Consider the following 27,450-nt stretch of genomic DNA (forward strand, 5'->3'; position numbering starts at 1 on the left):
CACTCTCGCTGTTTCTGCCTCTTCGATTTTTTATGTACTCTAATCCGTCTTATGCTTCTTCTAATTGAAGTTTATTCCGACCAAGGAATACAGTCACAATCTAATTAAAGCATAGATTGATATAAAACAATAAATTATGATTATGAAGGTGGAAGTGGAACCTAATTAGATTTATTTGGAGGTTTTTTTTTCTTGATGATTAGGATTTTTTCCAACTATTTATTCAATTCAAGCGATTTGGAAACACGGGTTTGTTTTATTTTGCTTTAATTCTGCGAACAATTCGACAGATTGAACTTGATCTATTAGGATTTCTGAGTTTAAATTATAGGGTGAAATTTGAGATTTTCTAATAATAATCATGTTCTTCTTCAAATTGATTTTTTCTTGAAACATGTCTCCTTCAAATTGACGATGGAGGTACTTGATTAATAATTCCAATTTGTTGATCATCAACTTCAACCATACGAAAATTATTGTTGTATCTGTTTAGAACGAAGACTATGGTTTCATCAAGTGTAAGCTTTCTGTAACGGCCAAACTTAATCAAATCGGAAGAAGACGAAAAAAACCGAGAAAGAAAATTAAGTTGAAGAGGATTAATAAGATTTTGGGAGGTTTTTAACTTATTTTTGAAAGATCTAACTATGAAATCCATGATTATATTAATGTGAAAATGTATCAGAGTTGTGAAGAAAATTTAGGGAGAGAGGATAAAGAGAACGTCTGACGTGTTTTTGGTCTTTTATGCCAGCTCAGTTTGCCACATCAGGTGGGCGCAGAGTGGAGCGGTAAAGGGGTGCAGAATAGCATTTCTGTTTCTTTTTTAGTTTTCACCTCAAATTTTTTGCTTTCTCATAGGGGATTTTCTGGCTCCGCCCTGTTGGGAGATTTCAGGCACCATGAGATTTACCTTGCCTTGCCCTGCCCTAAAAGGTCAAGTCAAGTCCAAAAACATGGTTTAATTTAATAAACCTAATAACAATCTGATTAAATCAACCTGACGTTTTTAGGGGCCACTCAAAAGGATTTAGGGGCCAACAATAAAACAAAAAAGGTCACCCAAAGGGAAAATGTAGCCAGCCCTTATCTCGCGTAATTCGTAATGGCGAAATTACCTTTATATATTCGGAGGATATGATAACATTGTTACCCTCCGAATGCAATCGGAATCCAAAATCGTTCCCATACTTCCGATTGTAGTCGGTGCAGTATTAGAATGATTTGTGTTTCATTTTTTCCATTTCTTTTTAATTTTTGAGTTGTTAGAGTTATAGAGAAGAAGGTGAAGGAAAAAAAGAGAAAACCCATTTTATCATTACAAAAATGGATGGATACGAAGAAGAAGGTGAGAATCATGACGAAGAACAAAATGTTGAGGGTTCACGACCGTTTAGAGAAGACGATTTGGGGTATATGTTGAATGATCCAAACTTTTGTGGAGAGGAAAACATAGACGACCCTTTCATGGAAGAAAATGGAGAATCGCATGATATTGAAGCTAACGATGCATGTAAAACACAGGTATTGTGTTAAGATACTCAAATACTCGATTTGCATGCGTTTGTGTGCTTTTGTAAACAAGAAAAACCGATTATTGCATGCATTGAATGCCATGAACTACCCAGATTCGGTAGATAATTTCTAGATTAAACTTACGAATATAACACACTGAGTACCAAATATGTATATTCGGTAGTTACAAGATACTAGTTTACTGCCGAATATGAGAAAAACCCCAAACTGGTTTTCCAAAAATATCTACATTCGGTAGTTATGTAGAGTTATTTACCTCCGAATGGCCCCAAAAACGAATTCCTCAGAAAATTTCAAAACTCAGTATTCTTATCCTTTACAATCGGTAATAGTTTAACATTATTTGACTGCCGAATATAACAGTGGCCTCAAAATAAAATTTCCGAAAACTTGAAAATCGGATGTTTATCGATTAAAGTTATCTCCCGGTTATTTATATTCGGCTGTTTTACTATATATTTTAGCTTCCGATTATATCATTTTTTGCACTCAGTAAACTGTGTACATTCATTTGCATAAATCGGGTGTTTTGGGTAACCGATAGGATTCCGAATATAAAGTATTCGGAAGTTTGACTTATTTAATTACCTCCGAATATATCATTTTTTTCACTCAGTAAACTGTGTACATTCATTTGCATAGATCGGGTGTTTTGGGTAACCGATAGGATTCCGAATATAGAATATTCGGAAGTTTGACTTATTTAATAACCTCCGATTATTGTATAATAATTTGTTGCTTTCATATGCAGGCCGTTGAAGAGTTTGTTGATGACTTCTATTTGAGGCCCGACACTTCCCTATACTATGCAAACGATTTGGTATACTCATTACTACTTTTTTCTTTTTTTCAAAATTTATATGTTAAATGGTTATGCTTATTAGGTTTGTTTTGTTTTATGCACGTTTAGACATTTGGAAGTAAGAAGGAGGCAAAGGAATGGCTTATGAACAAGGCAAAAGATAACATGTGCGTGGTAGTTCAAAATAATCATGTTAGTGACACTCGATTTGAAATGATTTGTGAGCGAGGTGGGACGCGAAAGAGTCACGAGGGAAAGAATAGTAAGTACATACGGAAGACGAATAGGAAATACCGAAGCAATACCAAGAAGATAGGATGCCCATTTAAGATTGTCTTCTATAAGCCCGATGGTATTAAAGGTAAAGAGTATAAAATGTATAAAGTTGATAACGGTTGTCAAACCATGATGATCCGTTGGATTTAATTGGACATGTAATGGTTGCCAAGTTAAAACCACATCAAATGCAGACGGTGAGGTCTATGCGGATCCAAAAAGCGAGTGCGATCTTAAGTAAAATAAAGGCGGACGATCCCGACAACTTGTCTTCTTTGTCTACAATTAAGTCGGCCCTAGCTACGATCAAAAGGACTGATTGGGATGGTAGAACGGTCATGCAACAATCGGAGTGGTTAGCGGAGTTACACGGCTACACCTTGAGAAGGGAAGAAAAGGATGGTATAGTGGTTCGTATTTTCTTGGCACATCCCGAAATGATCCAATTGGCTCAATGCTTTCATCAAATTTTGTTGATAGATGCTACTTATAAGACAAACAAGTATAACATGCCGTTGTTGAACATTGCTTGCCATACTTCGGACAAAAACACGTTTACGATTGCATGGGGTTTAATGGATCATGAGAACAATGTGAGTTTCATTTGGATGTTGGAGACGTTGAGGTCCATTTATAACGGTGATAATTTTCCAAGGGTTATTGTAACGGATAACGATCAAGCCTTAATGCATGCAATAGCGGTAGTGTTTCCGGAAGCCCAAAACTTGCAATGTACGTGGCACATTCAATGCAATCTCAAAACCAATTGCCATCATCATTTCCAAGCTAAAAGACCAAGGAAGGGTACCAAGAGGTCAAAGGAAGAGGATGAGCGCATTAGTAAATTAACCTTGGAAGAACGTAAGGAAGAGGATAGGCTATTTGAAGAAAAGTGGAAGGAGGATGGAATAATTTGGAAAATGTTCATGAAAGCATGGGACAAAATCGTTTGGTCGATGACCGAGGAAATTTACGAATGTAACTTGAAGAAATTTGAGGATGAATACAGCACGGACTACCCAAAACCGGTTGAGTATTGTAAAACACAATGGTTAACGATTAAGGAGAGGTTTGTGTTTGCATGGACATATGAATATCGTAACTTCAAGAACGAGGCGACAAGCATTGCGGAGGGGTCTCATGGTCGACTAAAGAAAATACTAATTGGTAGTCAAAATGGAGTTGTGTCGATCCAAGAAGCAATCCATGAATTCACAATCGTGGATCTCGTAAAGATTAGGAAATGTATGCAATTTAGTGTACACCAATTCCCGATGGAACATATTAAGGAAAAATTGCTTCTAAGGGGAGTTGTTCATAAAGTTTCAAGATGGGCAATAAATCGCATGATGAAACAATTGAAGTTATATAAAACTTATGATGACGAGAATACGGTTTGTGTTTGCAAGGATATGATAGGTATTGGACTCCCATGTCGTCATAAGTTGGGTAGGTATGTTGAAGTGATTGACATCGATGATATTCACCCATTTTGGAAGCAATTAAATTTCACTCCGAACACCCCGGTAGTTGATGGTCCGTCTTTCTTCGAGTCGGAATTGTATGCACGAATAGCCGAGCGTTACGCTACATCAAACGACACCAAAAAGCAAATATTGATGCATAATTTGGAGGAAGCCCTTCACCCTTGTTTAAGGGAGGTTGATGAACCTATTAAGCAAAAGAACACCGGTAGGCCGAACACCGAAGTGTCGAGGACCATCCAAAGAAAAGAGTTGAAGGAGTATTTGTCTAATAAAAGAATATTGTCTAGGCACGAGTGTTCGGAAGCCGAATTTGAAGATGAGCCGGAACCTAAGAAAAGAGGTCGTCCAAGAAATGATCAAAGTGGACCAACCACCCGACAAGTAAGGCCAAAGATCTCTACAGAGCCTTCTCAAGTAAGTCAACCCAATGTTGTCGAAGAAGTTGTTGAGCAAATGAACGCCTCGCAACAAACCCAACCAATGGAAATTCTTACTATAAAAGAGGACAAAGGTACTCTTCGTTGCCCTAGAGATCTTAATGGAAGACCAAATCGATCCACATATACAATATACAAAGAGTATTTGGAACAACTCCCTCCACTTATCATTCCATTTGTTTTGTCGACCGACGAGGTTGATGGGGATGGAAATTGTGGGTTTCACGTTGCTACGGAACAAATGGGTTACTTTAGAGAGGCGGATATCGAAGATGTCACCCAATGCCAATATTTAAGAAATAAGATGGCGGTACAACTAGTGAAGGACAAGGGTTTTTATATGGAGATGATGAGGCGAGGAGATAGATACGACAAAGAACAAGAGTTCAAAGACTTAGTTGCGCGTGTGAAGTGTCGAAAGGGATTGAAGACAATCGGATCCAAGTATTGGATGACAATGCCTAAATTTGGATATCTCCTAGCGGACGTTTTGAATTGCGTGGTACATTCTTCTTCGTTCCTCCTATGTATGGACTTAGCATGACGTTTGCACCCACAAGAACGGCTTGCGACGAGTCGGTTAAAGATAGAAGAATCGTAATGGCATTTGTGAATGAAATGCATTTTATCGGTTTAAGAGTAAAGAAAGATTGTCCGTTACCTCCGTTGAGTAAGTGGCACGATTACTTCCCGATGAACCATTGCAAGGATTGGGTGAAACAATATGAGTCCAACATGGTTGATTGGGATCGTGTTATGGACAACAACTTTCCCGCTGAGTTACTCGAATTGATCCCCTCGGATGATGACGATGTTTGATCGTTTTTTTTCGAGGCACGATTATAATTTTTTTTGAAACTATGTAATCGGAACAACAGTATTATAACACTTCAATACGATTAATCATATTCGGGAATTCCATATTTTATCAAACCGCCGATTAATATTAAAAATTTGAATTTACAGCACTCAAACATCACATGTTATTCTTTTTTCCCAGTCCGAGATGCAACAATCAACGCGGCTTCGAAATGTAGAAACGACTCTCCTCTCCACTTGGAATAAGCATCTTGTGCCGCAAACCTGTCGTCTCTGTGCCTAGCAAGAATACGGTTGTACTCGGTGCACAATTTTATAACATGGTGCACCCTTGAAGAAACATGGGATGGTTCATAATTGTGGCGTGGCTTCTTGTACTTACCAACAAAAGGACCCAATGAAACGTTAATCCAAAATATACGATCGTCCTGCTGTTCTTTGGGTAGATCTTTCACAATGTAATAATTTTTTATCCATTCGGTCTCTTCCTCAACTTGTTTTAATCTTTCTCTATGATGGAATTGTTCTTGACCTCGCTTCTTAGCCTTGATTTCCTCTTCCTCCTCCTCCGTTGCCACTAACGATGGTTTAATTTTTTTTGGGTTGTTTGTTCCTTTTTTGTATTTTTTCTTCCCTTGCTGCAATTGATGTAGTTGTTCACTTGCATCTTCGAAGTATGTTGTCGATTGATGATGGACTTGCCATTGAAAATGTTTTTCATTCAGATTTGTTACTCAATAATAACTGAGAGGGGTTACCCTCCTTATATAGATTAGAGTTCCAACGGATCTAATTTTTGAAAATATGGCCGTTGAGGTTTCTGAAAATATGGCCGTTGAGGTTTCGTATCATTGGTGCACTACAATCGGTTGTTAACGATACACGTATTACCTCCGAATAAGACATTCGGTGGAAAACTTAAATTCTTATCTACCGATTAAGTTGGTATTTCTAAACACGACTATATTATTCGGAGGATAATTGTTTTGTAAAGTTCCGAATGTACGATGGCCCAAAAATCAGAATTTGGGAAAAACTTATACTTTTCAAATTTTGAAATTGAAATAATCGGAAGTATAATTAGTTACCCAAACTTCCGAATATGGGCTGTCTAACATTCTATATCGGCCCTTGGAACCACCTAGAGCCAAGGCGTGGTTTGTTTTGAACTTGCTATATTCGGAGGATAATTGTTTTGTAAAGTTCCGAATGTACGATGGCCCAAAAATCAGAATTTGGGAAAAACTTATACTTTTCAAAATTTGAAATTGAAATAATCGGAAGTATAATTAGTTACCCAAACTTCCGAATATGGGCTGTCTAACATTCTATATTGGCCCTTGGAACCACCTAGAGCCAAGGCGTGGTTTGTTTTGAACTTGCTATATTCGGAGGATAATTGTTTTGTAAAGTTCCGAATGTACGATGGCCCAAAAATCAGAATTTGGGAAAAACTTATACTTTCAAATTTTGAAATTGAAATAATCGGAAGTATAATTAGTTACCCAAACTTCCGAATATGGGCTGTCTAACATTCTATATTGGCCCTTGGAACCACCTAGAGCCAAGGCGTGGTTTGTTTTGAACTTGCTATATTCGGAGGATAATTGTTTTGTAAAGTCCCGAATGTACGATGGCCCAAAAATCAGAATTTGGGAAAAACTTATACTTTTCAAATTTTGAAATTGAAATAATCGAAAGTATATAACATTATATTGTCTTACTAATAAATACTGGCCCCAAAATGGGATTTTTCCTATATCAGAAATTTTGAGATTTTTCAATATATATATATATATTCGGTAGTGAGTGTACTTCCGAATACTGTGTGTCTACTTAAATATATTCGGGAGACAAAAAATTCATTAAACTACCGATTATTACCAGTTTGTATCCAGGAAGATATGACCAACAATATTCGGCCGATAACCATCAAATATTTCTCCCGAATACTGTCGATGTTCTTGAGAAATGAAGAAGACGACTACATTCGGAAGTAAAGGAGCATGAATATCGCCCGAATCTGGATAAATAACCGAAAACCCTAGAATTATTTTTTCTCGATTCGCCGAATTAAAGTGAAATAAACCCCAAAAATGATAGATTCTTACCTAATTGGGGCCATTTGACTTTGGAGCGGATTTTTTTTTTTCTTCCACAATCGAAAGATAATAGGAAACTGGAAGAAGAAGAGTTGAAATGAGTAGAATTGTTTTTGATTTGGTTTTCATACAGTTTTACCATAAAGACATTTATGTAACTTCAATATCATATAGGGTACCCCTTAACTAGAGTCTTTGGCTGGGTATAAATTGATGACCCCCAAATCCTTTGCGGTGGCCCCTAAAAACGCTAGGTAAATCAAAAGAGGTTCTAAATCCTAAACCCCACAAAATATATTTATTAGGAAATAAAATCGAAATAAAGACTCTTTTTACTCTAAAACCAGCAGCACAAAAAACTCTCAAGAAAAAAATCACTTCTGTAGGGTTTCTTCTTTTCTTCATCGTCATCAATGGCGGAAGATTCCCAATACTCAACTCGAACAACAACAGATAATAACAAGAGAAAACATGAAGATTATCATGATAGATCACCACCGTCATACTCATCTCGTCGTCCATCTGGTTTTTCAGCTCCAATCATCGATTCAACTCAACAAAACCCTAATAATTCATATAATCCTTCTCCTAATGATGAGATTCAACAAGCTAAACAAAAAGCTCAAGAAATCGCTGCTCGAATTTTCAATTCTGCTGAAGCTAAACGTCCTCGTTTTGAAAACGGCGATGGCTACAACGATGAACCTAATGGTAACTCCCTCCCTCCCCCTATCTCTCTCTGTGTCTCCCTCGAGCTCTCGATCTCTCTAGGGATCTTTATTACTGAGATTTAATTAGTGGAATTTTCGTTTGGTGCTACAGATTATGGACAGAAGCAGCAACCTCAGCAGATGCCGATTTATGGAAGTGGTATGAATATGGCTTCTTCTGCGGTACCAACTTCATATGGTTCTTCTCAAGGTGGAAGTAAGAAAATTGAGATTCCGAATGGGAAGGTTGGTGTTATAATTGGTAGAGGTGGTGATAAGATTAAGAATCTTCAGCTTATGTCAGGAGCTAAGATTCAGATTACTAGAGATATGGAAGCTGATCGTAATGCTCCAATGCGAGGGGTTGAACTTATGGGTACTCCTGATCAGATTGACAGAGCTGAGCAGTTGATTAACGAAGCTCTCGCTGAGGTACTACATTGTTTCAATTGTCAATTGTTGGAAGTATTGTTTGAGTTCTTTTTAGTTGGAATGGACAAAGTAAACTAAGCTGAGGTACTCATATTCAGCTAAGCTGATATTTGGTACCGCAAAAGTGTTCTCTAAGATAAAATCTTGCCGAAGTAAACTTGAAAACATAGCAGTTGAAGTCTATAATGATGCTAGATAATTCTTTTTTTTTGGTTTATATTAGAGGTGTCAATTTAGTTTGCAAGCTTTTTCAAAGATAGTATTTAATCGAGCATTTTTCTTATATATATGTGAGCATCCACACAGCATAGACTGTTAAAATCAGTTTTGTGTATTTGGGACTACATAGACAGCAAATCCATAAAAAAATAACCAAAAAAGATGTGAGCTAGCTTCTGAGTTGGTTTGAGTATGCACAGCTGCAAGTGCTCAAAACATGTCCCAGTCTGAACTGGTTTAGACACTGCTATTGTTTTGAAACTTGATTTGTGAGCTTTGAATCTGATGCCTATTAACATTGTAATCAATTATAATGCAGGTTGATACCGATGGAGGGTCTGGTGCTGTTCCTCGAAGGTTCACAGGGCAACCTGGAGTTGTGCAATACCAAATGAAAGTTGCGAACAATAAGGCAAGCAAAAATTGCAGATCTTGTATACCTATTAGTTCGACTTGGACATTTATTTGATGAATTTTGGTTTATCAGGTTGGTTTGGTCATTGGTAAAGGAGGTGATACCATAAAACAAATGCAAGCTAGTTCTGGCGCTCGTATCCAGGTTTGTTTTCCTTGCATTTTCTCATTCCACTTTCTAACCATTCTATTTGACACCCTATGTTTGCATATGGTTCTAAAGAATTGTTATGCTATTATTATTAATTAGGTGATACCATTGCATCCGCCACCTGGTGATACCTCAACAGAAAGAACTGTGTATATAGATGGCACTCCTGAACAGATAGAATATGCCAAACAATTGGTTAATGAGGTCATCAGCGAGGTATGTTTGGAGACCCTTGTTAATTGTTAACATGTAGATTTATGCGTATAGGTTTTACCCAAAAGTTTCTTGCTCTAAATTGAAATTCTTGCAAAAAAGTGATTACTGATTTATAAGGCCTAGATCATACATTAGTGTTATAGTTATGTGAATACATTTTGGAACAGTCTGTCTGACTGTTTTTCTTTGTTAGTGATGTGGTTTCACACCCTAGTGGGGACTTTCGTTAAGGCATATCTCTCTCTTTTGCTGGGTATAATAAGTACTATGTGTTAGGGATACAAATATGACTGCTTTGGTTTTGATGGCCTTCCTCAAAAGTTGTTTCTAAAATGAACTTTTTTGCACCAAGGCAAATTTATAGTTTTGAATTCCTCTGATCTCCTATTTTTCTCATAATGTCATGCCAATTTTTTTGTTACCTGGGTTAACCATATTCATATTTCACCTGTAGCTTCATTAGTATGCATGTTTATGGTTAGAAAATGCTTATTGTAGTTTGTTATTGATAGAAAATCAATAACCGTGTCATATTCTGTACAAGAACAATTGTGGATCAGGTTATCTTATTGTTCACATTGTATCTTGAGGTTTTGAATCTGCAGTGCCTTCGGTTCCTAGGTTTTTTGGTTTTTAAAGCTGTTTCTAAAATAATCTTTTTTGCACCGAGGCAAATTTATAGTTTTGAATTCCTCTGGTCTCCTATTTTTCTCATAATGTCATGCCAATTTTTTTGTTACCTGGGTTATTAACCATATTCATATTTCACCTGTAGCTTCATTAGTATGCATGTTTATGGTTAAAAAATGCTTATTGTAGTTTGTTATTGATAGAAAATCAATTACCGTGTCATATTCTGTACAAGAACAATTGTGGATCAGGTTATCTTATTGTTCACATTGTATCTTGAGGTTTTGAATCTGCAGTGCCTTCGGTTCCTAGGTTTTTTGGTTTTTAAAGTTGTTTCTAAAATAATCTCTTTTGCACCGAGGCAAATTTATAGTTTTGAATTCCTCTGGTCTCCTATTTTTCTCATAATGTCATGCCAATTTTTTTGTTACCTGGGTTAACCATATTCATATTTCACCTGTAGCTTCATTAGTATGCATGTTTATGGTTAGAAAATGCTTATTGTACTTTGTTATTGGTAGAAAATCAAGCATATTCTGTACAAGAAAAATTGTGAATCAGGTTATCTTATTGTTCACATTGTATCTTGAGGTTTTGAATCTGCACTGCCTTCGGTTCCTAGGTTTTTTTTTTTTTTTTTTGGGTAATCTGCAGCTTAGGCGCCAAAAAATTTCATCCTGATGTGTATTGGGATTGGACAAGGAGGTTGTATCGTCTAACTTTGGACGCTACTTTTACCAGTTGAGAATGTGGAGATTGTTCAATTCCATGGTTTATGATGTGCTTGGAACCTTTTCAATTGTCACATGGCTTTTGATTTCCAGGATAAATATAAATAGGGTGAATTATCTCACTGGTTCAGTGCTTAAGAGACTTCCTATTAGGATTTTAGTTGCACGAGTTTTTAAATGGTTATGTTCACTGTTGCATCATGGTTATTCAAATTTATTTTTTCAGATTAGATTTCTGGATAATGATAATGTGGTGCAGGATTATGAGCATACACCTCGTGTTGATAGTCTTATAGCAAGGTATTCAATACCTTGATTGTTGTTCGCTAACAAATAACTGGTCTTCGACTAGAAGCTTTAGGAGTTTAGGTTGCTGAATTTTGTTTATATAAAATTTTACGCTTGAATCTATGAGCCTATTATGGTGCAGGGTCATGAGCAGGCCTTCTATTAATATACCTTGAATATTGTTTTGCTTCATAATTAGGGACTTTCAAATAAGAATTTTGTAAAAGTTTACGTTTTCCTCAGGAGTTCTAGATATGAAAGTTTGAGCTTTATCTTATGAGCGACTGTGTCAAATTTTTGAAAATGTTGTTCAGTTGAAGCAATTGTTTAGGCATTCAAGACTATTTCTCTCTCAATTCTCTCCCTCTCTCTAGATATATGTACTCTGTATACATGTATTTCCTGCTGTCATCTTAGTTCAGAAACATGTGATACTCGTTAAGTTTTTCTTGTCCATTTTGGTTTTAGGATATTATTCTGATGTCAGAACTAGGTGTTTGTTCTCAACTGCCAACAATTTTTGTTGCTTCTTTGTTTAGTTATCTTCTCCTAGCCATAATTTATTGCTATATCTGTATGCTGTAAGGACATGGTATCTCCTCCCAAAGCTCAATGCTTTTAACTAGAGTTCTGGTTGCCTCATTCTTTTATGCGATATACCTGTAACTGTATAGTATTTGTCACTTGTATTTTGTACGCTATGCACTTCGATTAGGCAGAGGATGCGCATCTGCTGGCATGTGGCAAGTATACCACCTTCGTGCGGTATGTAGGTGGCTTTACTCTCTTAATGTGTATGCATACGTATTGCGTGCTTTTGTTTGATGTAGTATTTTATCTACTTCTGTGCCTTTAATTCCGTCTTTTTTTTTTCTGGCATCATTTTGTATATATCTTGTGTTCAATTTCGCAAATAGTTTTAATAAATGCATAGAAAGGTTATTTCGGTTCACTATAGACAACTCTGTTGCAGAATCGGGTCAGAAATCCACCTATGGGTGGAGGATATCCTCCTCAACAAGGTTATCGTCCTCAACAAGGTTGGGCTCCTCCTGGGGCTCCCCCAATGCAGCAAACTAGTTATGGTTACGTGCAGCAGCCTGGAGCATATCCTACTCAGGCACCTCAGGGCAGCAGTGGTACATCTTATCCTGGGTATCCAACACAACCAACATCAGGTGGATATCCATCTGGGTGGGACCAAACGTCTGGTCAAACCAATCCACAGGGCAGTGGTACTGGATATGATTACTACAGTCAGCAACCACAGGGCGGGGCTTCAACCGCAACAGATACCGCTGGTTATGGTTATGGTTACGGTCAGACGGCCACTTACGGTCAGCAACATGGGGGATCATATGGAGATTCTGGTTATGCTCAACCTCCAGCTGGGCAACAAAGTTATACTGATATGTATGGTGTTTATCACCCACCCGCACCTCAACCTGGTTATGGTTATGGTGGGTCACAGGGAGGCTATGACCAGAGCCAACAGAGTTATGGTTCTTCAGCAAAAGGACCTACTGAAGTACCACCTCCAACTTCACAGGTAGCACCTGTCCAGCCTCCAACATCAGCCGGAATTGGTAGTCAGCAGCCTAACGCTCCCCCGAGCTATCCTCCTCAAGGGTCAGTTCAAACAAGTTATGGCGGCCAACCAACACCTCCACCTATGGCTCAGGCTGGGTATGGACCCCCACAAGGGCAGAAGGCAGCTTATGGTCAGACTCCACCTCCTTCAAGCACCCAAACAAGCAGTGTTCAGTCGGCCCCAGTGCAATCAGGATACGGACTACCTCCCCCACAATCAGGATATTCACAGCCAGATTCAGCTCAGTATCGCACTCCATCAGGTTATGGCTCAGCACCAGGATATGGGCTGGCTCCACCTTATGGTGCACCACAGCCTGCTGCTCAACCAGGTTATGGACAGGTTCCACCTTATGGTGCATCGCAGCCTGGTACTCAACCAGGTTATGGGCAGTCTTATGAGTCTAAGGTTCCTAGTTATTCTAGTGATAGTAATGTGGGCGCTGCAGCACAGAAGTCTAACTCCAACGACACTACCCCAGCTTCTCAGAGTGGTCAACAGACTGGAGCTGAAAAGGCCTCACCTAAGAGTTGATTGTAGTTTAGTCTCTAGATTTTTCAGAACTTACCAGTAGATGTTTAGGATGTAGTTAGTGTTTTGATTTGCGAGTATCGGATACTATTATGTTGAATATATGGGTGTGTTTATGTTTTTTATTTTTGCAGAGATTGTAATCTTTTTCTCTTTGCACTTGGTTTAGCTGCTGCAGCCTGGTTCTGAATCGTTCTTTGATTGTGTGTTAGATCAACCAACATTTTCTCTTATCTTTCTACTTACTGTTGGAACAGTTGAACAAGTTTTGATCATCTTGTCGGTGCTCTGTCCACATTTTGCACTGAAATAAACTTTTGACTCCACAACACGAGACCTAGTGGGTTCATCGACTCTATTTCCCCCCCAGTTTTATCTAGCTTGATGATATTGCGTGCCTCCTAGGTTACAAAGAAAAGTCAAAAACTACACAGTTGGTCATGTGACTCATGTGAACGTTTGGCGTTTCCTATTGTCAGATACTCAGAGCTCAAAAAGGTCCAACTCTCAACCTCGTATCTGTGGTTGCCCGAACATTTATTGTAACAGTTCTGGAAGCCATGTTTGAAGAAGTACTATGAACTTCATATCAAGTAACCAAGCTAACCCATTCAGTGATCCGCATCTACTTAATATAGAAACTCATTTGCAACACGTCTGTTGATACCCTGGATATTTTGGTAGTATTCCCAAGTCACTTTCTTGCTTGCATACTAGGTCGGTGCAGATGCAGAATACTTCTCGAGAAACCTCCTCAAAAGATAATAATATATTGGTACTGTTTTGTTAGTAGAGTTCCACTGTCTAAGAACTTCCCCAAATGAAGAAAGATGAGGGGGTGGCTTTTTCCAACTCCTTTTCATATCAATGTGCAAATGGAAATGCAGTCCTCTCATAATCTTTGTTTCCATGTGAAGAAGATTGTACTGGTTCCACTGTAGGGATAGATAAACTTTGATGATGCCAAAGAGAAGAATTGGAATCAAGTAAGAGATAAGACCAACAAAAACTGGTTTTGTGATCCTTGGGCAGCCAACCAAATTAGGGTATACTTTTGGACAGATCAGCTCAGTTGGTAGCCAAACTATAATGGTGGGGTTTACTTGGAGATAATTATCCGGATAATACTTTGTCGCTGTATGACTCCATGCACGTCGCAATGCATATTGCGAGCAGTGCATCATACTATTGCATTGTCGAATATTTCTGAATATTCCGCTTCTACGAACTCAATAATCTAGTCTAGAGAACTCATTATCGTTAAGGCCTCTTTCTATGCCAGTACAATATAACAATACACCAAAAGGTTAAGTTTGGGCAGAAAATTCACAATTTGTTAAGGAAACACACAAGCCACTTGCTCGCCAGGTGCTTGCTCGTGGCGCTGTTCCTGAGCTTTTCATTTTCATAGCAATTTGCACATTTGCATTTGTTCAAAATTTGTTTTCACCCAAGAGTGACTAGAGTATGCCCACTTAGATATGTGCACCATAGAGGCCAACTGGCCAAGCACCATATCACATTTAAAACCTTTGAACATTTAGATCTAAACTTCACAGTGCAATCCAATAATGCCTGACACCGCAATAAATCAACAAGACAACAACCAAACAAAAAGAATATGAAAAGAAAAGAAGAGGATACATTTTTCACACGACATTCTTTTAGGGTATGATAATTGCTCCACGAGACAATACTCCTTTTGAACCACAAAAAACATATTACAAAAAAGGGAAATTAATTGATTACGAATATACAGTAAGCAAAGATAATGTTGTATATATGTATGAAAATCAAAGAACATGAAACTATAATGAGATTGATATCGATATCGATGAATGAACGGATTATTTTTTGAATGCATCAATACTGTGATATTGAATGTGAATACATGAAATGATAACGGTACACACAAGTAAACCTATGTTTGGTGTATACCTACATAAATACGTGAATCAAATCAAATGAAAGAATGTGGTAATATCCTTGCCAATTTTTTCAATGGTACTTACAAATCAGTACTGTTTCTTGACTTGAAGATGTTTGAATCTAGTTCATGCAGGCAGGCGTGCTAAGCTAGCTAGGTTAGACACTGCTATCTATGTACATGATAATCAATAGTCGGTCATAAGGCAGGCCATTCGTGCGTCAGGATCATGATCCAGTATTGTTAGGCCGTTAAACAGCGGAAGAACGTCTAGGGGTTATATACGCTGGTAAGATTGGAGGATGGCTAGTGGTACAAGCATGAAGCACGTTGATATGACCCCAAGTTGGCTTACTTTATTAGCTGCATTTTTGGACCAAGCAGCAAGCCGGTTTGATTTTTTGCACAAAATTAATTCTCTCCCTCGATAATAATAGTATTTTGTTTAGTTATTTTAAGTCGCTTACATGAGTTCCAAGGCAGTCTGACACTCGGTGGGAAAATAGTAGTAAACAGCAAGTTGCACTAATCAATAGCTAGTAAATTCTTAGTTAATCGGGGAAGCAGCTGAAGTCTTGGTCGGGGAAATGTGCCCCGATAGCTCCACTAGATATCCGATTGGGATCTCAGCCACCGACTTAAAAACGTTTTCTCCACGGGTGCGCAAGCATTGTCAAACAAATGAAGGAAGAATCAAGGAATGATTATTAATAGAATTAGAATCTCTTATCGGCGATTTGCGAAGATCTTTATCGAATGAAATTTAGTCGTAGGTTAGAGGTTACATCAAGATCACCAAACAGAAAAGAAACTAAACTTATCCGTTTTGTTTTGAATTGTTATCTATTTTCGTTAGGATTGAGTATGTATAATATGAAGATTTTCATGATTGATTGTTAATTAGTTTAATTATTTTTCTTAGGAGAAATAAGCAAAACAAAATCTAATGAAACAAAAGTAAGCAAGCAATATCCGATTGACCTACTAAATATACTCTGACTATCTTTGTTTGATTTGGCATGATACTAATTTGATGATTAAAATCAAAACTTCCAAGGGCCATTTTTGTATTGGTGGTGGATCTTCTTATGGGGTTCAAATCCTTTTTAAGCACTTTTCATGCCTTCTTACAGGATTATCAAATTTCAGGAGGGTAATAATTTCTTTTTTTGTCATCATTGGCTCTGTTCTGTTGAATAGGTAATTCCCATGAAAGTAGATCGCAGAACGTAAATGAGACATCAAAATAAAAATGTTCTCCGTGAAAAGAGCACATCATCATGTGAATGTAATTATCATCACTCTGAACAAGTGAAATATGTCGCTAGCTAATGTTGAACCTATATTCGATTATTACCGAAGTCTTTCTTGTAACTATAAGAAATTATCTACTTAAGTTGGGGTTTATAACTATTTTTCTAGGCCTAATTATCTCCATTGGTCTTACTTTTTTCATCTCCTTTGTCAAAAAGTCATTAGTTTGTTGCTTAATGGTTGCTTAAATGAAGTACACTAACATTGTTAGAAACAGACCATATTAGTGTGCAAATCATGTTGAGTATTGAAAATGAAAGACAGTTTCAAGCATAAAAGTTATAGATGTCTCAGTTATTCCCTACTTTATATGATGACTGGTTCCTTAATTTTGGGTTCTTGTAAAATATTGTCACTCAATTTAGTAGATTGGATCAAATTGTTGTACTATATTCCGAACCAATTATACTACATACTCACTCTAATTTTATTCCACAAACATACCATAACACGATAATTAATTCCAATATATATTTTAACTATTCATAGATGTACTGCAAAAGACTGGGTCTGGTCGACTTTGATACAACATTACAGATAGAGATAAGAAGATCAAACAAATACTTAGATTTGAGAATCAGTTTTAATTAGCTTTCTCTGTTAAAAGTATATAATTAGCTTTCTTTGTTAGAAATTAAAAGTATATATATATATATATATATAAATGAGCTGCGGAGCTAAATTAGTTAAGTAACTTTTCTTGTTTAATACTAGCAGTTCAACTATACATTCTAACTAGCTTAGCAAGCTTACATGGCATTCGGTGACATTGTTCAGCATTGCAACGAGGTAACCTATCATTGTGAAACATGAATAATGTATCGTCGATATAGTAAATTTGGGTAAACTTTTTACTTAACAAATATTTGCTGGAAGTAAAATATTTGTGCACCCTCTGGAACCAGGACACACATTTCTCACTTTTTGACTGGCTGTTCATTTGACTAATCAACTAAAGCAACCAATAAAAAGGTGGGAAATGTGCAATTTTATTTTCACGGTGCTCAAATTTACATACTTTCGCAAGTATTATAATGGTCGGTGCCGCCAGTTCCAAAATGTTTGAGCAATTATTCTGCAACATTCTAAAGAGGCTATGATAAATTTCTCGTGTTAAATAGTAGAAGAGTTATGTTTTTTAGTTCTTGCTGAGTCACTTTTCCCTGTGTACCAAAATTAAAAGGTTGAATAAAATAAAATGTAGTGATAACCAATAACTAGATTGATTGAAGTAGTACAACTACTTGTTATAGCTAGCATTAGTATAGAAGATCTTGACTGCAATTTCCAATACCTTTAAAATGTTTTTTTAAATTTTGATTAGCAAGAATCTTGTTATTTTAAAAGATATAAAATCCTTATGTCTGGTGTATATTCTGTTGATGTCTTAGAGTATCAGCCGAAAAAATCTTAATGAATCAACTGTTGTATGCCAAATCTCATGGAAGCGGCTTTAAGATCTTGATGAGACCCACATAGCTGATCTTGATGTCTTAATCAAGAATCTCCCACCGTTTGAGCAAACCATCATAAATCTAAATTATGTGTCATTTTTTTCTTTCAAAATTTAATCTAATAATATTCATCGTCTAAATTTGAGACTGTTCGCAAAAGATTTTCACGAAATATGGAGATATCCATTCAAAATGGTTCAATGAAGATGCAAGTAGTAACGAGTATATATCAATTTATTAAATTAATTGTGGTGATTATATTATTTTATATGAATTGGTATCCTTGATAACACTCGTATCCATTTAGCAATCCTGGAATCCCAATGTATGATACCAAAATGGATAATTTTCTTTACATCGACTTTAATTCTACCTAACAACAACAAAAAAATATGATAGTACTAAAAATATAACAAGCCAACAGTCTGAACTGTGATATCTTAACTCCACCTCAACAACTAAACAATCACTTCTTCTTCACTCTTTTACCAAATGTCAACAATAAACAGCAAAAACTTTAGGAATTGATTGAATTTGTTTTTATAGCCGAAGTGTACACAATTTATGGAACCGCACAACCTACCATGGGTCAATGAATCATGATTTTACTGAACTCTTTTAGCTCGTTGGCTACCGCATGTGGTGTTAAAGCAAACTTTTGTGTCACTTTACCGCAACACTCAACAAATAATGTTGTGTGTAGGAATTTTTGTGACCACCAATTAACATGCAGTACAGTAGTACCGTTTGTGTTGTTTAACTAATTGATTAGTCAGGCAGTGACTGTCACTACAGCTTTCAGTTTATACTTTCCAATATTTTACCAAAGAGGGAAGAAACAATCAAATGTTGGATGATGCATTTAAGCATCATTTTTCCTTCTTAGTTTGTGAATTTTTATTTGTGTCGGCAAACATTCATATGATTATCTGCCAATATCCTTTAGAAATTGGATATTGCATTCTATGCATGCAAAATCATTCTTTTTTTCTTTTAATGCACCCAAATGCTATTCTTATTACTCTTGAGAATACTCTACGTGTTTCAATTGAGATCTTTGTCTTTTGTTTTTCTATGACTATGGTTGTTGCATGTCTTATTGAAATTTGAATATGAATGTATCAACTAATAACCCTTCTAAATTTCTCTTGTTTTCCTCATGGCTTATTTAAATGCATCATAATTAATTGTTACATCAACAAAGATTTTTCTTGAGGATTCATCAAATATTTGATCAGTCAAAGATTATGATAGATAGACTAGCTATTAGCCATGGTTAAGCAAACTTAATTACTCTAACAACCAATGTTTTCTCAAACAAAATTTGTAACTTTTTTGAAAAACACAATGTGATGTGATGATGATACTTGTTAAAGGACTTGTAACTATTAGTAGCTATTAGTTGTGAAGCTATTAGATAAAAAAATGATGGAAGAGCAAGTGCATTTTTTTCGCTTTACTTGTAAATAAAAAAGAAGAAAACTTTTTATAAAATCTTCTAATCAACCACCATATATGATGTAGATATCACGATGAAGATTGAAGGATCATAAATAACTCAAACTTGATAAATTATACTATGTATATTCCTACTACATCAAGAGATGCCAGTAGCTGTACATGGCTATCATAGACTTTGAGAAAATATTCAAAAAAATCAATTCATAAAGGTGATGTTTGATCTTGTTTACATTACAAAATATTTCAATCTTTAATAATTGCATTCTTTTTATGTTATCTCGAAATATGACAACCTTGAAACCTCTGCTTATATATATGGCTTCTTTGACATGGTTTTTCTCATCACACTTCAAACTTAATAACAACAAGAGTAGTCACTACTACTACTTTCTCTCTAGCTAGCTTCAAGAAAATAACACAAAGAAAGACACAAAAGTTATCCATTTTATAGAGTTATGGCTATAGAAATTGAACAATCATCTAGTGTTGGTTTATCTAAAATTGCAGTTTCTGATACCCATGGAGAAGATTCTCCATACTTTGCTGGTTGGAAGGCTTACGACGAAAACCCTTACGATGAACTCAAGAACCCAAATGGTGTCATACAAATGGGTTTAGCTGAAAATCAAGTAAGTACATATTATTTTAACGTATATTATTTGTTGCATGCATTAGAAATTTGATACTAATCTTGTTTTTGGTTTTGAACAACAGGTTTCATTTGATTTACTAGAAAATTACTTGGAAAAACATTCAGAATCATCTACTTTGAGACCAAGAAGCAGTGGAATCTCTAGTTTTAGAGAGAACGCTTTGTTTCAAGATTACCATGGACTCTTAACTTTTCGAAAAGCAATGGCGAGCTTCATGGAAAGAATTCGAGGTGGAAGAGCTAGATTTGATCCTGAAAGGGTTGTTCTTACGGCTGGTGCAACTGCAGCTAATGAGTTGCTAACATTCATATTAGCTGATCCTGGTGATGCTTTACTAGTTCCAACTCCATACTATCCAGGGTAAGAACAAAAACTTAATTAAACCACGTATATAAGTTGATCCTTGTAGAACAACAAAAAAGAAATTAAGGATTGTGACTGACGTTGTCGTTGATAATTTGTTTGCAGATTCGATAGAGATTTAAGGTGGAGAACTGGTGTAAAAATTGTACCTGTTCATTGCGATAGTTCAAACAATTTCCAAGTAACTCCTAAAGCATTAGAAGAAGCGTTCGAGAAAGCAACATCTATGAACATTAAAGTCAGAGGATTACTAATGACAAACCCATCAAACCCACTAGGTGCATCAATCCAACGATCCGTCCTCGAGGAAATTCTTGACTTCGTTACACGAAAAAACATTCACCTTGTGTCGGACGAAATCTATTCTGGTTCAGTATTTTCTTCGTCAGAGTTCATAAGCATTGCGGAAATTCTCGAAGCTCGAAACTATAAAGACGCGGAGAGGGTTCATATTGTCTATAGTTTATCAAAAGATCTTGGATTGCCCGGTTTTAGAATCGGAACGATTTATTCGTATAATGATAAAGTTGTGACAACTGCAAGAAGAATGTCAAGTTTTAGTTTAATATCATCCCAAACACAACACCAATTGTCTTCAATGTTATTAGACACTGAGTTTACAGACAATTACATAAAAACAAATAGAGAAAGATTGAGGAAAAGATACGAAATGATTATCGGGGGATTAAAGAAAGCCGGTATCGAATGTTTGAAAGGAAATGCTGGATTGTTTTGTTGGATGAATTTGAGTCCATTATTGAAGAATAATTCTACAAGAGAAGGTGAGTTAGAATTATGGGACTCATTTCTGCATGAAGTGAAGTTGAATATCTCTCCTGGATCATCTTGTCATTGTTCCGAACCCGGTTGGTTTAGAGTTTGTTTTGCTAACATGAGTGAACAGACATTAGATATTGCACTCAATAGAATTTCTACATTTATGGAGAAAAGGAAAAACTAAGTATATAATATAGCTAGCCACTTCACTCTATCTATATACATCTCTATGTTAATTAGTCCTTCTGATGAATTAGAAAGATTGCCGGAACAATGGTGTAGCACTTATCATCTGAAAAGATGTCATTCTAGAATTAGCAATTGGTATTGTACTAATCAAATTAATATATAAATATATTCTAGTCTCAATTAGTAGCTTATTATTGCATTATTATTATTGATGTATAAACTTCAATAACTTGGTACAACTTGGTCACCCACGAACGTAAGGCCACTCTATTCACATAAATAAACCTGAAAGTGTCATTATTAGAGCACCATATGATGATGATACGTGGGATTTGAATCAGCGTCGATTTCTACTCAGTTATATAAAATAATTTACACCACATATGGTTTTTCTTAAACCCAAGACATTAATTTTTCTTTTTTCTTGGTGAAGCACTAATTAAAACTTCGGTATGGCCTGCAAACATTACATCACAAGACAACTAAACTACGAGTTCTTGATTATAGCCTGCAAAGATTACATTACAGAACAACTAAACTACGAGTTCTTGATTATAACATGCAATGGTATTCAACTATATGTGATGTCTACGTTAAAGAATTGTTAATAAAATATATGTCCATTTTGATAATGAGATGTATATAGATATTCAAGTATTTTGTTGCATATGGATTATCATTTGCCTATAGGGTTCTAGTGACTCCAAAAGTAAAACCTATTCAATTTTTTTTTACCTCTTAGAATTCTAGTTCTTAGCCTATTTTACTGTTTTAGCCCATCTACATTTTCAATCTTCGGGTGGTGGCATGAAGCATAAGAAGTAGCAGGTTAGAAGGTTTAGGGCACTGCCATCTAGGCATTAACTCAAGACTACTTTGCTGAACTCATATGATGCATTTATTTTCTTACAAGATGTTTTTGTCCAGTTTGAATTTTCTTACAAACTCACAGCTCTTTCATTTGACATGGCAGACTCTCATTCGATGACATATGCCAAACAACCCAATAAAAAAGAAATTTCTTGTATGACAAAAATTCTAAATGACCAACACTTAGATTTCTCTTGTCGTTTTAGGTCAAACAATACCTTTTGTCTTCAAATCATCCGACATTTAAAGAAACAAAAATACTTAAGTTTTTGTCATTGGGATTTCATTTTATTTTGAGGCAAAGATAATTTCTAACGTGGTAAACATTACCACGTGGAATGTTTGATAACTGTACCGCACAAAAGGTTTAGCTGCAGCCTGTACGTACCTACTTCGCTCATATACACTGTACCTGGTTGATTTTGTCAAAACAATTGAATTTTGTTACTCCATTATAAAAGCTTGAGTACCCCGATATTGGAAACATAAAGTCTGTACTGGATTTTGTTTTACGTGGTATCAGATTATCATCATATATTCGTATGTACTTCCATGAGGAGCAAAAATCAGAATCAAAGATCTGACTGATTTGAATTTGATATCGGAGATTTAAGTCCATGAGATATATTCTGAATTACGAATAAATTTTAAATCACAAGGAACATCCATAAGAAGGTTTCAGATGACAATGCACATATTTCTAGGGTAATGAGGTAGATTTTGGGTTGCACACAAGTTTTGTTTAGTCTATTTGTATATTTTGGGTTGCACACAAGTTTGGGTTGTGGAAAGACAGTGATCTCAAATGGATTGTGGAAATATGCATGCATGAGATCACCTTAAGGAAAAAATATGAATGCATGATTCATACTCATAGGACAGTAGACTTAGTAGTTGTCTAGCAAGCTGGGCTAATGCTAGTTCCGAATGGGCTTTGCATATGAGTTTCACACATTAAATTAACCACAAAAAGATTTGAAGTTGGAACATAGAATTGGGTGCTTTTTATTCCTGACTGCTAACTGATTGTTGCATGGACTAGTTAATAATCAATCAACTACGACGAGTTTATTATATTCCTCACCAGAGATTGCCTTTTCCATTACACTGAAAGGTGTAAATTCGCTAAAATAAGGATCCTCCAGAAAAACTTTCATCATATTCTTTGAAAATCCACCAACCATGGCCACGCCCTTCTGCTGACTCAATACTGGAGTTGAGTGAGACTCTCGCAGGTTCCAAAAAATAATCTCAGGCACATTCCTGTATCCCTTTTCTCTGAATTTGTTCTGAATCACCTGATAATCCGTCTCCCATTCTGCATCAGCGCTCTGTCGACCATAATAATAGTGATAAGGGCTATATTTTCCTTTTGAATTAGCCTGGTTGAATTCCATATCGCTAAACACAAAAAGCCTTTTTATCATCTGGTCTTCCTTCAAGTTGCCTTCAACTGCTACTCGCAATATTTGGTCAAATACTTTTTGGAAATCAGTTGAGTAACCCCATTGCATTTGTCTAATAAATTCTGTCTTGGATCTCAAAGTATCACCTTCAATCTTGTGCAGCTCAGGATTTTCGCTAAAGGTGATACGTTTTCCTTTCCACGGTTCATGACTCATCTCTGATACTAACAAGCCAAGAGATACAACAACATCCATTGGCGTTCCAGTCATACTCCCTGACACATCAGCAATTGCAAGGCAATCTTTAAGTTTACCAATTTTCGACAAATCTTCCACCATTCGCTTCCATTGAAGCTCGGGGACATTGCAATCGTTTTCATCTTCAAATCTTAATGATTTTATGATCTGGTGAGGTAACAAGGCTCCAGCAGCAATCTTACACTTCTTATCTCCTCTCTTAACACCCTCGAGATGATTCGTAAAATTCTTTGTCATGGTACATGAAATTCTCCTTGTAATCATTCATTGCAACTGACGGAACTCGATTATATGGCAACAATTCCCACTTGTTTGAACTCATGTAGAGTTCAGGTAATTCCAAAGCTTTATGGAGCGGGACAAGGACTTCTTTCCTTAGACGATCACGTATTCTATATGCATAATGAGCTTCATCAACGTTTTCATACTCCGGATATGATTCGCGAGTGAAAATTCTTCTCGCAATGCTTTCGCACAAAAGTGTCGACTGATCATAACACAAATACAAAGAAGGACACCACTTTGCAGCAAAACTGATCCCATAAGTTTTACCTTCATTCAAAATTTTCAAATCCGCAACTAAATATTCAGCAAATGCTTCCAAAATCTGGTCATGTAACAATCTATAATTCTCATCTCCATAGTACCTCTCGATCACTCTTTTCGCCTTCTTGAGTCTCCTTTCTTCTCGCAACATACTCATTTTTTCTTTCACCAATTGACCTCTCTTTATATCTTCTTGTATCCTGTCTTCTCGTGGTATTTTTTTTTTGAATAAAAACCCATTCCTTCTTCCATGTTTTAAACGTGCAACACATCTTTCGCTTCGTAACCCAAATCTGCTTCTCCTCTTCCTCATCCTCCTCTTTGTGACCTTCTTCGGTTATTCTTTGAAGAATCTCTGGTAAGTCTTTGAAGTAACCAACTTCAGCAAATGACTTGACATTAGCATCTAGGGTTTTAGGGTGATGTTTAAAAAGCCATAATGCCGCTGCATAAAAACCCTGTTTATCTGACTTTCCAGTCCCTGTGACGCCTCTTAAGTTGCATATCAACTTCAAAGCTTTCAGTGGGTCATACTCCCAAGCCAATTCGAGTCTTTTGATCACACTTTCAGATGGTGTGTCAGGAACAACATGGAAGAAGAAATCGAGCAATGGGTTTCCACTCGATAAGTATGTCGGCGACTTATTTTCTGTATATCCGTATAAGGAATAAATATCAGTACTTGGTTTCAATGGTTTGTTGAAGTTCTTTTCCATCAGATCAATGAAGGGATCAGGCGCGGTTGTAAGATTATTTGATGGAGTTGTTTGTGGAGGTGGTGTTTGTTGTTGTGGCGGTAGTTTTGGAATAAAGGGGGTTTGATAGATTTCAGGAGGGCCAATGAGTTGAATTACAGATGAAGACAGCTTAGGTAAAGCTGCACGTATGAGACCATGGTGATGATGAAGAACAACACAAGATGATGATGACATTTTTGAGTATGAGAAGATGAAGATAACGAAACTGTTAAAAATATTTGTTAATTGTGATGGGTAAATCTAGAACTATCTAGATAGCTAACTATAAACTACCCATGGGCTTACCTTGGATCGGCCGAGTCTAGAGATATCTAGACTCTTCTCATTCTCCTAGTTACGAAGTCATTCATAGACTCTAGAGTGTTTTATGTCTCTAGGTCATTCGGTCATGGTCTAGAAAGTTCTGTTCTAAACTAGTCTTAGGTCGGCAAATGTTGTCCAGAAAGTTTCATTTCCAGATTTTTCTGTTGGTCGGTGCACAAAGCCTATAAATAGGCGACGACGGGTTCACTTGTAATCATCATAAAAACTCAAGTGAGTTGAGAGTGAGAGCTAAAATAGTAAGAGCCAAAGTGTTTATAAACATAGTGAGTTAAAGTGCTACACTAAAAATTCCCTTTGTAATATTTTCATTTCCAAATTAATATAAGCCTCACTTTTCAATTAACCAACATCTCTTTCCCTAATTTCATTTCCATAAACCCATCACATTTCCGCATTGCGCCAACAAATTTGGTATCAGAGCAAACCTAACCCAGTAATCCTAAAACTCTACCCATGACAATTAACCAAAGTATTCAAGATTTCAATTATGCCCAAAGTCTAATTCCAATTTTTGATGGTGAGAGTTATGATTATTGGAGTTTACAAATGAAAACATTATTCATTTCACAAGACTTATGGGATTTTGTAGAAGATGGTTATAAGGTACACGAGACGGCAGAAGCTCTATCGTCATGGACGGATGCAGAGAAAAAGGAGTACAAGGAAAACAAGAAGAAGGATGCTAAAGCACTACTATTTCTACAACAAGGGGTAAGCAAAACTATTTTTCCTCGAATTTCGGTGGCGAAAACTTCGAAGGAGGCCTGGAATATTCTCAAAGTAGCATTCCAAGGATCAGAAAAGGTAATCTCCATTAAACTACAAAATTTATGGAGAGATTTTGATAATCTACTTATGAAAGAAAATGAAACTATCCAGAATTTCTTTTCAAGAGTTACTAGTATAGTAAATCAAATTAGTAGTTATGGAGATACCATAGAAAATAAAAGAGTTGTAGAAAAGATTTTAAGGAGCTTACCGTTCAAATTCGATCACATCGTCGCTGCCATTGAAGAGTCCAAAAATTTATCGACTCTCTCGGTACACGAATTAATGGGTTCACTCGAGGCGCACGAGAAAAGGATAAATAGGTTCGCGGAGAAACCGTTGGAGCAGGCGTTTCAATCAAAAATATATTTCAGTGGAAAGAAAAATATGGAAGCCAGAAAAGAAAGCTCCAAAGGGGGATCTTCATCCAACTCGCAGTACGGGAAAGGGTCGACGTCAACTCAAGGACCCAGAAATTTCTACCGCGGACGTGGAAGAGGAAAAGGAGGTTATAGAAACAACAACAAAAGGTACGAAAAAAATTACTCCTCAAATCTCCGATGCAATGTTTGCAAAAAAGTTTGGCCATGCAACTGAAAATTGCAAGTACAAGTGCACCAAGTGTGATAAATTAAATCACATGGAAAAAGATTGTTGTCTCAACGAAGCTAACTATTCCGAGAAAAATGATTCTCAAAATCAAGTATTTTATTCCTGCCTCACCTCGCAACAAGAAGCGCAAGGTATATGGTACGTCGACAGCGGATGTAGCAGCCATATGACAGGAAACAAACAATATTTCGTAAAATTGGAGGAACAAGAGATTCCACCGGTCAAGCTCGGAGATGGAAAGTTCCAGAATGTTGAAGGAAGAGGAGTCATATCTGTACGTACAAGGTCAGGTAAAACTCGATACATATCCGATGTTCTTTATGTTCCTGGCCTAGCTCAAAATTTATTAAGTGTTGGACAACTTATAAGAAAAGGGTACTCACTACATTTCGAAGAAG

General features: G+C 36.5%; 2 protein-coding genes and 1 pseudogene across 2 annotated transcripts; 2 read left to right on the forward strand and 1 right to left on the reverse strand.

Annotated features, from left to right (window-relative positions):
- Nucleotides 1-7,778: 7,778 nt before the first annotated feature.
- On the forward strand, nucleotides 7,779-13,605 carry LOC113347970 (far upstream element-binding protein 1-like). The gene is made up of 6 exons (XM_026591657.1): nucleotides 7,779-8,170; nucleotides 8,282-8,601; nucleotides 9,140-9,232; nucleotides 9,308-9,379; nucleotides 9,485-9,601; nucleotides 12,224-13,605. The coding sequence occupies exons 1-6, from the start codon at nucleotides 7,873-7,875 to the stop codon at nucleotides 13,373-13,375; spliced, it is 2,052 nt and encodes a 683-aa protein (XP_026447442.1). The 5' UTR covers nucleotides 7,779-7,872; the 3' UTR covers nucleotides 13,376-13,605.
- A 6,291-nt stretch (nucleotides 13,606-19,896) lies between these two features.
- On the forward strand, nucleotides 19,897-21,520 carry LOC113347971 (1-aminocyclopropane-1-carboxylate synthase 7-like). Its single transcript, XM_026591658.1, has 3 exons — nucleotides 19,897-20,157; nucleotides 20,243-20,541; nucleotides 20,650-21,520. Exons 1-3 carry the CDS (start codon nucleotides 19,984-19,986, stop codon nucleotides 21,503-21,505), a joined length of 1,329 nt encoding a protein of 442 aa, XP_026447443.1. The 5' UTR covers nucleotides 19,897-19,983; the 3' UTR covers nucleotides 21,506-21,520.
- A 1,909-nt stretch (nucleotides 21,521-23,429) lies between these two features.
- Nucleotides 23,430-25,522, reverse strand: LOC113351326 (annotated as a pseudogene).
- Nucleotides 25,523-27,450: the final 1,928 nt, after the last annotated feature.

Source organism: Papaver somniferum, chromosome 2, assembly GCF_003573695.1.
Source record: "Papaver somniferum cultivar HN1 chromosome 2, ASM357369v1, whole genome shotgun sequence".
Classification (NCBI taxonomy): domain Eukaryota; kingdom Viridiplantae; phylum Streptophyta; class Magnoliopsida; order Ranunculales; family Papaveraceae; genus Papaver; species Papaver somniferum.